Here is a 13,803-nt window from a genome sequence, read left to right as displayed (position 1 = left end):
GAACATGTAACCTAAAAATAAGTGTCAGACATTCACCATTCTCACGTAAAGTTAGCAACATAATACTTAACGTCGAGCACTACAATCAGGAAACGGAAATCAACCACTACATTTAATAAACATATTAAGCAGTATATTATGTTGTAACCATGTAGTGTAGTACAAACATTAAATCAGTATTTGGCACAAAAGGGTGATGGTGCTGTGATGCCAGACTCTTGTGTTACTGAGGAGAGACAGGATACAGAGCACGCAGAGAGCTCACCCACAGAAAAACTCATCTCTGAATAAATACACTAATTTAGACCCTTGCTGCTATGGCAACCTACTCATGGAATTTCACCACCAGGGTAACTTGCACAGTGTAGCTGATGGACACTCCCACACTTCACCCTGATTGGCTGATAACAGCCCCATGTCTCCGGTGGTTGGTTACCTGCTCCCTCTCAGCCAACCTTCTATCTTCCTCCCGTCTCATATCGTCGAGTCTCCGGTGGGGACCCTTTTCTTGCTGCCTCACCATCTCTCGCTCTTTTCGCTGTTGCTGGGAGAGAAGGGTGACAAGCGAAAGAGAAATGAGCACAGTGTTTTCTACAGGGGGATGTTTAATGGAAGCAAACACTCTGTGTTTTTGTGCAAAGACATGGAACAAACACATGAACGGAGAGCGAGTTCAGGGCACAGAATAGAGGCTGTGAGTCATTCTCTCTCTCTCTCTCTCAAACACACACACCTATTACGTCCTGATCAATGCTCTCAGTGTGCTGCTTTGAATCACACTCAAATCGACTGCAGCCGTTTGTGTGACAGGGAGCTGTCTTTACCTGTTTTTAAGGGACATTGAAATACAAGATTTGTTCGTAGTGGTTAAATGACAACCTCCCACTTGGCAGTGACACAACTCTGAGCTCTCATCAGCTCAGCACTTTACTGTGGGAACAGAAGAGCTAAGATAAGACAAGAGGAAGAAGTGAAGGTGGATAAGGAAAGTAAACCCGCACTGCACTCTACTGATTGGCAATACCACTGTAATAATGTGCCTCCCTCAAATCCCACGTAAGCCCTCAAACATTTTAATGATGGTGACACTTTATCACTCTGGGGGTGGCTGAAGCTCAGGAGGTAGAGTGAGATGCCAGCTAATCTGATAGATCAGTGGCTCCATCCTCCACATGTCAAAACGTCCTTCGGCAAAGACACTGAAACCCAAGCTGTGTTGGTACAATATTGATACACGGTCAGTGGATGTGAAATATTTACAAGGGTAACACTTTACTTCAGCTGAGACGATCACTGAGAAATATCATGCAACCATTTTAATCATAAAGTGAGTATTATTCATTAAAGCACAAACCAACATGTAGAGTGGTTCGTTGATTTGGCACAAAAGTAATAAAACAGAATATATAGATTATTACATTAAACTAATGATCCAGATGTGGGATGGCCAACGTGAAATAATTTCTTGGTTACACACTTTTCTAGACAAGGACTGAAAATGCAGCAAAGTGTATATTATGTTATGTCTGCATAATATCATTTCTCTTCAGCACTGTCATTGTGATTCAAGGCACAAAAAAGACCTGTCGCCTCACTACCTCAGTGCCGCTCATGGTTTAGGGTTAGTGGCAATGAAAGAAAATTGTGAAATACTCTCACTACTGATTCTTAACTTTCACCTCTTCGAGTCGGCGGCGCTGCTCCTTCTGCTCCTCGATGCGTTTCTGTCTGTCATGCAACAGCTGCCTCTTGTGTTCCTCAGGGTCGCGGCGCTGAGCAGCCAGTTGGGCCTGTTGTCTCTTGTGAGCCTCCGAGCGCTCTTTGTTTTCCTGCTGCAGGCGCTGGAAGTCCCGCCTGAGGGTCGACTCACCCGGCACGTTGAGGATCGAACTAATCGACAAAAAGGAAGATATGATAAAAAATGATTTTAGCGACCATTACTTGCACAGTTTGCAAAGATTAAAGGATGACCTGCTGATACCTTGACTCTCGGTCATCTCCACGATTTTCATCCTCTTCATCACTACCACTGTACTCGTACTCCGTCTCTTCTGTAAGGTGTAGAACAACAGGACTATCACATGAAAATGTATTGTGGCATACTTCAAAGAGTATGCTTCAGTGGAAAGACCACGTTGCCTAGGTTACTCCCATTCAGGCTTTTTCTGTGTCTTCTACGCACCTTTCTCACCCCTTTTCTTGCGCGTGCGATCAATGTGGTCTTTGAGCTGAATTCGGACCTGTCGCTCAGTGGGCTGGTCTCTGATGAAAGAGTGCTTGAGCAGCTGCTCTGTGGATGGCCGGCTGGGATACGTCTTCACAAGGCAGCCCTCTATAAAGTCAATGAATTTCTTGGACCTGGGAGGGAGGGGGAGGTTAGAGGATGATACACTGGTGAGGGACGGAGGGAGGGCGGGGATGCATGGAACAGCTGAGCCGTTGCATTACCCAGAATCCCAGACAGACATCCGACAAAAATTGGAAAAATTTGTTCACAATTTGACTGACAGGAGAACAAGCTGCTGTGATTAATCGGTCAACAGAACAATCGACAATATGTGAAACTACTTTAACAACAAGGTGGTCTGTTTAATACCATTCTTGGTATCATTTTACATTATAGTAGAGTACCAACGTGGTAATAGTAAGGTAATAATTGAAATAATAGTGACAGTGTTTAAATAAGGAGATATTACAGTAAAACCATGTAAATTCCAAGTAATAAATTCAAAGTGTTAGCTTGATCACTACAGAAATAAGGTGGTATTACATACAATTTTACATCCATGTTACTATAATATTCCTCTTTTCTTACTGTAATGTAAACTGTTACACAATTCTATAATATATCTATAATAATCGTGCCATCATACCTACTTACATGCATTCAAAAGAGCTGCTGAGTTTAATTATATTATTGTGTCTCTTTCATGTCATTCTGCATTTGTATAATTGTTCATTTTCAGTAGTCAAACACTTAGTGACAGTATCTTTAATACTAAAATGATAAAACTTGTATAAAGTAGGTCAATTAATGAGAGGTAGGAAAAGTAAAATGGGCAAAACACAGGGTAGGAGAAAGAACACAACAAATTAGTTTAAAGTCCTTCAACTTCTAACTCTACAGTTTTTTATTCCATTAAATACTTAGAGTAAGTTTGATATGAAATACATCTACTGTTGATTCCTTGGCCTGATTTTCATGAGTTGGATTAACTTGATTAGAATTGCCATTTTACCTGAGCATTCTGCTAATACGACATGTTTGTATGCAACTTAATAGGGGGGAAAAAAGTTTCACATTCTTGCAGACAGTTTGGAGAACTTTGTCTTCAATTTACCCTTGACGGCTTATTGAGGTTTAGAAGGCTTTACACAATAGAAAAGATGTGAAGGAGCCTTTTCACTGGGTAGTTGATAACTTACCATTTTTTGGATTTAAGTTTTGGAGGAGGATTCCTGGGGATCAGGAAGAGGGCTCTCATTGGGTGCATGTCACATAAGGCTACAGAAATGAAGGGAATTATGAGAGGTGTTAGCTATTGTTAAACCTTTCTACAAAAAGAGGTAACACATTTGCATCAGAATACATTTTTATGTTTCGCACAAGCATGCTAGTTTGTAGAGACTAGCTAATCCTTGAACATGATGAGAGCTGCAGTTATCCTGTTGTCCCTGGTGCCTCAGGCTTTTTTGCATTGAATGCAAGAGCACGGACTGTGAGTCACTGTGTTCCCAGCGTAGGTAGGTATCTAAACCTGACTGGGTAGCTTCAGAGTTTCACAGTAAACAGGTTCTTGAAATGATGTATCTTTATTTAACATCACTGAGACAAGTAAAGGCAAGTGCCACATCACAAAAAAGGGGCACGGTTGTAGTGAATCTGTAAAAAACCATGCTCCATGTATCAGAAATGTACAAATATATATATACATATATATATATACATACATACATACATATTTGTATGTATGTATATATATATATATATATATATATATACACACACACACACACACACACACACACACACACATATATACATATATATATTATATATAATAGAATCAAAGGGAAATATTTGATGCTTCCTCGTAACATAAGCAATGTGGCACTCCCCTTTAGCTCAATACTGCTATTTTGAAAATTGGATTAACACAAAATACAAAAAAGTAAAGTAATCATTTATGTTTTTAAACAGAGATATTCACAGGTAATTTCCCTTTTTTTTATTACTGAATGATGTAGCGTTACAGATTCTCAACTGACATTTTAACTAGCTGATCTAAAACAACAAATATTGCAATTTCATGAATGGAAAAACATTCCATTATTCGGTGGATTGAGTAAAAGACAGACTGCGTAATTAATAATTAAACATCACAACTTGACAGTTGGCCTGTATGCCTTATGTCGTTCATAGCATCGGCAACGTGGTTTGCTCTGCAGCCTTCGTCACTCAGAAATATCTTTTATTTGAACGATGTTAAACTGGAAGTAAGTACGTGTGACAGATAAGAACCAAAGTGTCATCTTTTTCAAATGACTCACTCTTTCTAAACCTCTAAAATGCAGAGTTTGAAAAAGAAAACAGTAGTGTAGATGTAGCCTAAGTCTGTATCCAACTCAAAAATGAGTAAAGTTCAAGATGAGTGAAGACTCACTTTACAACAATGCAGCACTCATAAAAACGTGCAACTACTGCTTTAATGGTCAATGCAGTACTGAGTATGCAGAGTATAATGTAGGTAGGGTGATGGTAGCTGCATCATAACAACCACCAACTGCTCAAATACAACAACATACTAACAATTAGTTTCTCATATTGAACCAATGTTTCACATGGAATTTATTCGTGCACAGCCGAGATTTACTTAAGCCTCATCTAATTTGCTTCTTTTGTTCGGTTTGACGTTTAATCTTTAGGCAGAAACATCCACACGCTAAGCAGAGCCGAGAGATCTGTGCAGACTGCCTCCACAAGCCAAGTGCCAGCTCACGACTACGCTACCTTGATTACAGTGACTCAGCAGTCCATCTGACGACCCAGACAACAAGGCTACATGTGCAAGGCAGACTCATTCATGAGGTCTTTTGAAATGATAAGAAATAATGTGTTGCCAAATACACAGAAATGTAGGATTCCAGCAAGAAGTGGTAAAAAACATGGCAGCAATTAAGTGTATACACTTACGAGGTGCTCCTTCTGCCATCTCAATAGCAGTGATCCCCAAGGACCAGATATCGCTCTGTGAAATACACAAGGAACTGGGTCAGTCTCCATGTTCCATATGGTCTCACAGAATAATGCTCACACACACACACACACACACACACAAAGAGTGCTGCTGTTACCCTGTAGTCATAGGTGGAGTCAGGGTTCTCATCACAGGCGATGACCTCAGGTGCCATCCAGTACGGTGTGCCGATGAAGGTGTTCCTGCGACCAACAGTCCTGTCCAACTGAGCACTCACCCCAAAATCAACTGAGAGAGGACAAAGGAATTTGAGAAGTACAATTTGTGAGCGAAGGAAGAATATTTACACTCGCTAACCAAAATTTAAAAACTAAAGCATCATCCTAAGCGAACAATCGCAACACCAAAAGATGTTGATGGCATGTGAAACCATTTCTGGTTCTACACTATAGATGGCAAAGTAAACAATTCTGCAGAATCAGCTTTCAGCTTTGCTGTTGTCAGCGTAGGAGGCATCAAAAAAAGCAGCACAACATCACCTGGGGGGGAGGTTATTTATCTGAATACCTATGAAGGAATAGCATGCCACGTAATATTCGTTTGTGCATGAAAAAGTGACAGCCCTAATACACAACAAGCTCTTCACATTCAAGAAGGAATATGGATGTTATGCTATTGTCCCAAAGTATCTCACAACAATACTCTGATTCATATCCAAGCTCTACAGAACAAGATTAAAGTAATTACTTCACTGAAGATATTGGATGTGCATACCAACCTTTGCAGAATGCAATACACTTCAAACAGTTCTCAGACTACAGTGTTACATTTAAAGTTTTACAATTTGAAGTATTTTATGATTCATGCAACTGTTTGTTTTTGACTGTATTGTCTGTTAATTATTTGTGTTTTACAATTGTTCTTTGTTCTGAGGTCTCTCTTGAAAACAGAGCTTGATCTCAACAAGACTGCCTGACTAAATAAAAGTTCATTCAATAAATGATATGCTGAATGTACCGATACAACAGCTAAAAATTAAGTATTCAACATACCGAGTTTGACCTCTGCATTCTCTGTTAGAAGGACATTCTGGCCCTTGATGTCTCGGTGGATGACTTTGTGAGCGTGGAGGTGAGAAAGGCCCTGGACAAAGGTAAAGAAGTCAAAACAGGTCGGGACCTTTTTTGCTACAGATTCATTTTGACTGGTGCAGTTGGAATTTCTCACCCGCAGGATTTCTCTGCAGATGTAAGCGATCCAGTCCTCCTTCAGAGAGCTGCCTTTCGTGTTTTTGACCAGGTCGGTCACTGAGCCCGCTCCACAAAACTCCATCACCAGCTACATGCAGACAAAAACAAACTTAGCACAATCAATCTGACACACAATGCAGTAAAATCATGAGGCCAGGTGAGAGGGTTGACAGACCCAGAGCTGGTCATCATGTCCTGGTGGACTCTTCTTGACAAAGGCACCGTAGTATGTGGCTATGTTGCGGTGGTGGCTGTATTTTTTCAGCATGTTAATTTCTGCTTTGATCTCCTCTTCCTCCTCTTCTGTGACATCCATCACCTTGATGGCGGCCAGCTGACCCGTCTTCACGTGACGGCCCTAATTCAAGAAAAAAGGTAGGTATTCAGATCAGAGGTCGGTTAAGTTTCAGTCAACCTGTTTTTGAAAATATTTTGAATTGCTTTGCTGCTCTTATTATAATTGAAGTCTCTTTTCTTTTATTCAGAGCTACATAATAAATAAATAAATAAAATTAACAAAGAACAGAGACTGTAGAGGTTTTTGTAGACACAGTCGAGTCAGCTCAATTAACATTCAAATCAGATAACAACTAAAGATGTCGCTCAAATGTGATACAGTAATCATGTCTCACCTTGTACACTTGTCCATATGTCCCATTTCCGACGACCTCAACCAGCTCAAAGATCCCTGCTGGATCCTGTGGAAGACGTGGACAGTCAAACAATCAACTATTAAAATATCAGATAATAACTGCTGCAGTCAGGCACAATGGCTGATTTGAAACAATTCTATGAATAAAACACTTTTTAGGCTCTCCTGAGGACAAAATAAAACCAGGCCATAATTCTTCTTAATTTTAATTTCATAACATAGATCATTAAGTTGGTAGATTAAGTATTTATGAATCAGGGAAATGTGCAAATCAAGCTTTGCAATACTATGAAATGAAATGAAGACGACTGCAAACTTCGCAGACAAAAACTGGCCTCATGCTTGTGTGGAACTGAAAACACAACAAGAAAAAAAATCAACCCAGACGGTTTCCACTGTGTACATTCAAGACAATTTACATCCAATCTTACAATTACATATTTCCATACAAATCATTTGAACTCAATCTTACCAGTCATCCACCCACAATCGCCCATAATCTCACAATCCACCAACAAGACACGATGATAGTAAATAAGACATACTGGTGGCCTTTTTGATATTACAAGACTTGTATATTACAAGTTAAAATGTATATTTCACTGATAACGAGTGGGTTGCTTTGACTTAATTATGTAACCCCCTCCCCCAAACAAAGGAAAATGACAAGCAGTTCCACATCCATGCTATTTCAATATGGCTTTAAGGAGATGTGTGGGTGGTGGGGCTGCTGCTTTGGGTAAAGAATGTATAGCATGACCTATACTGCTTTCATCTGTTTCCAATGATGGGTTTCTTCCTCTAACATGGAGGAGAAACATTCCTTGGAGACAGGAAACATTTATGAGAAAAAGAACACACACACTTGGAAGGATCTGGCAGTAAAAACAGGGAACCTGACCACACAGTTCATGCAAATGCACACAGCTCGTATGAGGACATAGTACGTAGCCAGATTCTGAAGCATGTTCTGTCCAAGGAGACAAAAGAGGTGGAACTATGACGTAAAGCAGCAGGGATGAGAATGATGGTATGGTATGGAGGATAATAATGCCACGATAGAGTGGGCGGAAAGGCAGAGGCGGCAGCTTCAACCACGTCCAGCACAGAGAGTGGGATGAGAGGAATGGAGTGATAGAAGGGGAAGGGTACAGTTCTGTTGAAGGAGCAGCAACAACAGCACACTCGGTTAAACAAACAGTAATGACAGCAAAAAAGACAAGGAGGCAACAAAACTATAGGGTAACGAAAGGAGGAATCTACGGTCTCAAACCACAAACAGCCGAGTTTGCAGATCATGTGTTGCCATGTAAACCTTAGCAAACATTGATATTTTTTCTGTCTATGTCCTGCTGCTTACAAACTGTTGAAGCCTCTTTCAAACAGTGTAAGAACTCTAAAAGACACTGTTTTTGGTGTATGGGGAAGCTGACCACATATTTCCTGCAGGGGTGTCCACATGAATAACAAAGGAAGTCTTTTTTAAGACAGTCTGTCGTATCTATGGTGATACAGCTGCAACAACAGTCAAAATCACAACCCAAACAAATGATGTTACAATTCTGCTGTAATGACAGATACAACCATTAGACATCTGTAGTGTACATCTTTATTTTAAAGAACTTGTGTGCTTGCAGTATATTACATACTGCAGAGTCTTTGAAAAAAAACAACAACTTGATTTTTGAAAGGAACACATTTTCTAAATTCAATAACCTAATCACAGCAGCATCTAAAAACAATGTTTACATTTAATAATAATAATCAAAACTACCACTGTTGGGTTCCACTTCCATTATGTGCTTGATGTCACTTGTTAACACATGCATCATCAAACTGCAGAGAACCATGTGGATTTCAACAGGCAATGCGACACTACAATTCCCTGAAATCATATTCACAATAAGGCCTGTGTGATGTTACAATATACATGACGTGACAACAGGGTTGTGTCACAAATTACAATTACTTTATGGCAACATTATCTGTCGCATGACATCAACGCAAACAAACATAGAGGATAATAAACAGGCTTATTATTAAACAGGAAGCTAACCAGCCAAGCAAAAAAAATGCTACACTCCAAAACCACAAACACTGCTAACATTTTTTTAATCAACTGTGTACGAATGGAAATATATAAAAGTATACAACTTAATATTTAAAGGGGAATGGTGCTAATTTACACTCAATAAAAGGAGAGAGTAACATGTAATGATGTGAATCACCACCTCAAATATACTATACTGTTGCACCACTGCAACAAAATTAAGTCAAAAAGACTAAACTTCCCCTGAGCTTCATTTCCAGAGGATTAGTTTTCATTGGTAGTCACTTCAGCATCCAATACTCTCATCTCAGTGTTTGTGTTTCTGAACACTGAAAATAATCATACCAGGCTTTTTAAAATTTTACTAATGAGATTAGTGTTATGTCACGTTTTTGTGTCTTGGTTGTATAAGTGTTACTTATAACCAACAAAGTCTCACAGGTGTCTTTGTTTCATTTCAATGTGTTGGCATTGGAATAAGGTGTTTCTGTGCATGCAACACATTTCCTGTGCACAGTGGATTGTTGTTATATAATGGTGAAATCCCTCTGTACAGATTTCTTGAAAAAATTACACAGCAAGTTAAATTGTCCTCCATTATCTACTGGGCTAGTATTTTATGTTGCACATTAGTGTATTTTTGTGCAGGCGCAAGCAGACACCCACCTGACTGTTTTTATGGGCATATTGTAGCCACCAAACAATCATAGTGGGTCATGTTTATAGGAAATGTTTTATCTCAAATTATTTGTATAACCTATATTAGAAAGTCACTATTTGCCTCGTACGGCTTGAAAAAGTGTTATTCAATTGAAATTATTCAGAAGTTGCTCAGGTTATGTGGTTGATTCTTAAGTCAAACAAGATTCATTATGAGAAACTGAAACAGTTGCTTGGATTTTGAAAACTGATTCCTCGCTGAGGCCTTATTTAGGTCATGGAATGAAGTAACACAGTTACAAACAAACCAGGATTTGGATAAACTACCCATGATCCCCTGTTAAGCTTGATAAACCAGTGAAAGCTACACCAAAGTGCTGGGAAAATTCCAGGTAATTTTAGAGGGCATGGGATCTTATTGATTCATGTTTTAGAATATCATCAATGTTTTGATACATTTTTTAAATTTAATCACTCTGTTCTATTATGTAAAGCACTTTACACAAAGTGCTGCATTTTATCTTTATGAAAAGTACTATATAAATAAAGATTGATCTGTCTATGGGGGGGTGAGGCAGTGACTCTGGTGTCAGCAGCTCATATTCTCAGCTGTTATATTGGAGTTTTAATAGTGCCAGATAAGCTAAATATATGGCCATTTAAAACATAAAATCAACAAAGATTAAAAAGGCCACTTAATGAGAGTAAAAACTATGGCTGTGTTTAAACTTCCAACATGATGGGAGACGTGGCTGTAACCTAACTTTTCTGAAGAGTAAGTGTTGAAAAGTAAACATTTTCAAATGTATTTGAATGCAAATGCAAATTAAAGTCTGTCTGGAAATTCAATGCTGCAAAGAAATGTGTACGTGCGTGTGTGTGCATTTTACTCAAAAAAATCACCAGTGGCCTTCATTCCTTGCTGGATAGAGATGAGGGTGGTCAAAAGTTGGCATATTTTTCAAGAAAAGAAATCTTCAGGACGGGCCAGTGACAGTGACACACAAGTTGGAGTGATGTTTCAAAAATGTGAATTCTAAACATCATTCTTTATTTGCTCCATTTCCATTGCATTTACTGTTAATAAATTCACTTATTTTCTTACATTTAAGAGGCTGAAAAATAAGAAAGCTTGTTCTAACTATGGAAAACCCCTCAAACTGATTAACAAACTATCAAAATAATGAATGATTGATTTAGTAATTGAGTAATTGTTTCAGCCCTAGAACACACTAACATTTCATCTTCATCTGCTTCATTAATGGACACCATGCAAATTCCTGCGTGATTTCAGGTGCAATGCAATGACGCAAACTGATTTTCTTGCTGTTGGCATAGCCATTGGACATGACTGTTTGTGGTGACACTTAATTTGTAAAACTTGGGACAGCACTCAAAAGGTTTTGTTTAATCGATCGAATGATCGATGAAAGAGCGGCCTAAGTAAAAGATACAAAATAGAAACCACTGTAACATTGCCACTGAGCTTCATGATGTCGCTGATGTTATTTTCATCGCCCTTTGACTGTTTTCGGTATACTTGTGATGTCACAATTAGGGGTGGGAATCACAGGGTACCTCACTACACAATCAGCGATACGTGGTCCACGATACCAATAATATCGTGACACAGCAATATTGCAATCATATAGCAATATATCACGACATCTGTCTAACTGAAGAAAACAAAATTTCAGTGTAAAGTGCAGGATTTCTCTATTTACTCATAGACAACAAAGCATAGAGTCTATGCATTGAACATGGATGGGGCAACTCTTAACATAACTTCCTCCGCCATTATCCTGCTGTAATCTCCCTCGTCTTCAACCAGGTAATTCCGCCCAAGTTTCCCTCATGTTTACTTTAGAGTGCGTTGATATTTGCATGGGCATATCACTTATCAATTATCAATTATTGACTTTATTGGCGCCATGTGATGGACTAGCGATCTGTCCGGGGGGAACCCCGTCTATCACCCTATGTCAGCTGAGATTGGCACAGCATCCCCCATGTGGAGGATAAAGCTGAAGAAGATGGATGGATGTTTATTGGCTATTTTTAGCAGGTTTGCCCTGGTTCAAAAACCCCAGGTTTACCCACTAATTTCACAGTAATAGAGGCTGGTTCTGGGAGCAGGGGGTGTGCACAGCACACTCAGTGCTGACTAAGCATCACTACCTTATACAACTACATGTAAACATGAGCTAGCCTTTAAATATATTTAATTGAAATATGTGATATGCTACAACAGAATGTATAGCACGTATGGAGATACCAGGCCAAATTAATTCCACTGGGTGGGAGTTACATGTGGTCGTGCTTATGTCAAAAAAAAATGACACCAAATAAATCTGTAGGATGGAACTGCACATGGATATGGAGCATAACACTTGTCCTGCAGTGACATACTCACCCTCAGAGCTGCGAGGTCTATGTCGTCCAGGCTTCGTGTGGGGGCGTTTTCAGACATAGCTGGCGAAACTTATGACGTTGGCTCACAAGTTGGCCAGATATTAAATAAGAAGTAGCTGGGGAAACAAGGCGAGCTTGACGGGGCTTATCTTGTTCACAGAAAAGCCAGTTATGCTGGAAGTGTAGCGGAACAACACGGTGGGTGCTAGATTAGCAAACACATCGCAGATGATGGAGCTGGCACAGACGCACCCAGCGAGCGAGATCACGTCAACTCTGGCCGAGAGCTGCGATGTTCTCCGCAAACACAAACCCAGGGGCACAGTATCAGCAAAACGAAGCACATTAAACTAAACGAACGGAAGGTTTGCCACAGAGTGTTAACGTCACCGTGAGCATCGGTAAAATTCCAACAATTGGCAGGCGTTCAATGCAATGCACCTCCACTAATGTTGTTGTTGGACACCTTGCTGCGTTCATTTCGACGAGACGTCTCCGCTGCTCTCCAGCATCCCAGATAACGTTGTATTTCAGAAGGGACAAAAAATGCGTACAACGTTAATAAAAAAGGAAATAAACTCTAGCACTTAGGTTTGGCTTGGCTCTGGAATAATACGACGACAAAGTCCAGCACGACATGAAGGGCTCGGTAACGCAGTGGTCGTTTTATTTTTAAGGAGAACGCAACGTCTGATGTGACGATGGCGTCCGGGTCCGTCCGCACCAGAACCGACTGTCAGACTGTCATTATTATTATGAGTCAGAAAAAAGATGTCCTCCTACTGTATCACTCAGGGAAAGGTGCGAAAAACCAGACACGCGTTTTAACAACAACCTCGTTGCGGCTGCAGTTGTCAAACTTGTTAAGAACTACTTGACTTGAATGCTCCTTTTTTTTTTATTTCAATCGGAGCGCGCGACAAACCCAAATACCGCACGAGTCAGGTGCGTACGTTCGATTTGCGCCGTCGACTGGCTGGAGCTAACGCTGCTAAGCTAGCAGACTAAAACAATCTTTCCCCAGAATAAACTTTCCTTCTTCATCCATTTTCTGTGTTGTCAGTCAGTCGCGCCTAGCACCGCCAACCTTCCGGGGGAAACACGGGAGGCACACGGGCACTAACCGGGGTTTCGCCTTGTCAGCTTGGGCCTCGGACTCTTTCGACTTTTTAACGTTGCCTTCGTTTCCCACCGTCCGGGTTTTATAAAAATGAATAATTCGAGTCCAACACTGCGGGGACGAGGTGCAGGTTAAAACTGCAGCTAACAGCCAAACTTGTTATTTCGCCATGTTTTGCTTCCCAAGTCCTGCCTCCTCCCTCCCACTTCCAGACTTGATGTAGTCCTGCGCGTTTCTACTGACGATTGGCTGCACGGAACACTCCTCAAGTGTTTTCTGCTCTTGGACAGCTACGGTGCCTCACGAGGGACAAATTACCTCAACATATTTTCTTTTAATCAATTTAATCAATCATTAAAGACTTTGCTGAAACAAATAATGAAAAAAAATAAATAGTAAAACCAGAAAAAAATAGACTATGTGTATTTTGAAATAAAGGTTTAAAATAAATATTTAAAGGG

The 13,803-nt window shown here is 40.1% G+C and overlaps 1 protein-coding gene across 6 annotated transcripts in view; it reads right to left on the bottom strand.

Moving 5' to 3' along the window:
* Positions 1-13,574, bottom strand: part of mink1 (misshapen-like kinase 1) — a 28,238-nt gene extending 14,664 nt beyond the window's left edge. For 4 of the 6 annotated variants that reach the window (XM_044041846.1, XM_044041849.1, XM_044041850.1 and 1 more), the window contains exons 1-12: positions 12,224-13,574; positions 7,081-7,146; positions 6,624-6,806; positions 6,426-6,536; positions 6,251-6,341; positions 5,356-5,486; positions 5,195-5,249; positions 3,427-3,505; positions 2,183-2,358; positions 1,982-2,051; positions 1,680-1,890; positions 437-544 (exon numbers count right to left, since the gene is read on the bottom strand). In XM_044041846.1, the coding sequence (XP_043897781.1) occupies positions 437-544; positions 1,680-1,890; positions 1,982-2,051; positions 2,183-2,358; positions 3,427-3,505; positions 5,195-5,249; positions 5,356-5,486; positions 6,251-6,341; positions 6,426-6,536; positions 6,624-6,806; positions 7,081-7,146; positions 12,224-12,280 (1,338 nt within the window). In that variant the 5' untranslated portion in view covers positions 12,281-13,574. Of the gene's footprint in view, positions 1-436; positions 545-1,679; positions 1,891-1,981; positions 2,052-2,182; positions 2,359-2,565; positions 3,013-3,426; positions 3,506-5,194; positions 5,250-5,355; positions 5,487-6,250; positions 6,342-6,425; positions 6,537-6,623; positions 6,807-7,080; positions 7,147-12,223 lie in introns of those variants that run through there. The other 2 variants (XM_044041848.1, XM_044041851.1) reach the window with 2 other exon arrangements.
* Positions 13,575-13,803: the final 229 nt, after the last annotated feature.

This window comes from Solea senegalensis, linkage group LG13, assembly GCF_019176455.1.
Source record: "Solea senegalensis isolate Sse05_10M linkage group LG13, IFAPA_SoseM_1, whole genome shotgun sequence".
Classification (NCBI taxonomy): Eukaryota; Metazoa; Chordata; class Actinopteri; order Pleuronectiformes; family Soleidae; genus Solea; species Solea senegalensis.
This window is presented reverse-complemented; position numbering and strand designations above follow the sequence as displayed.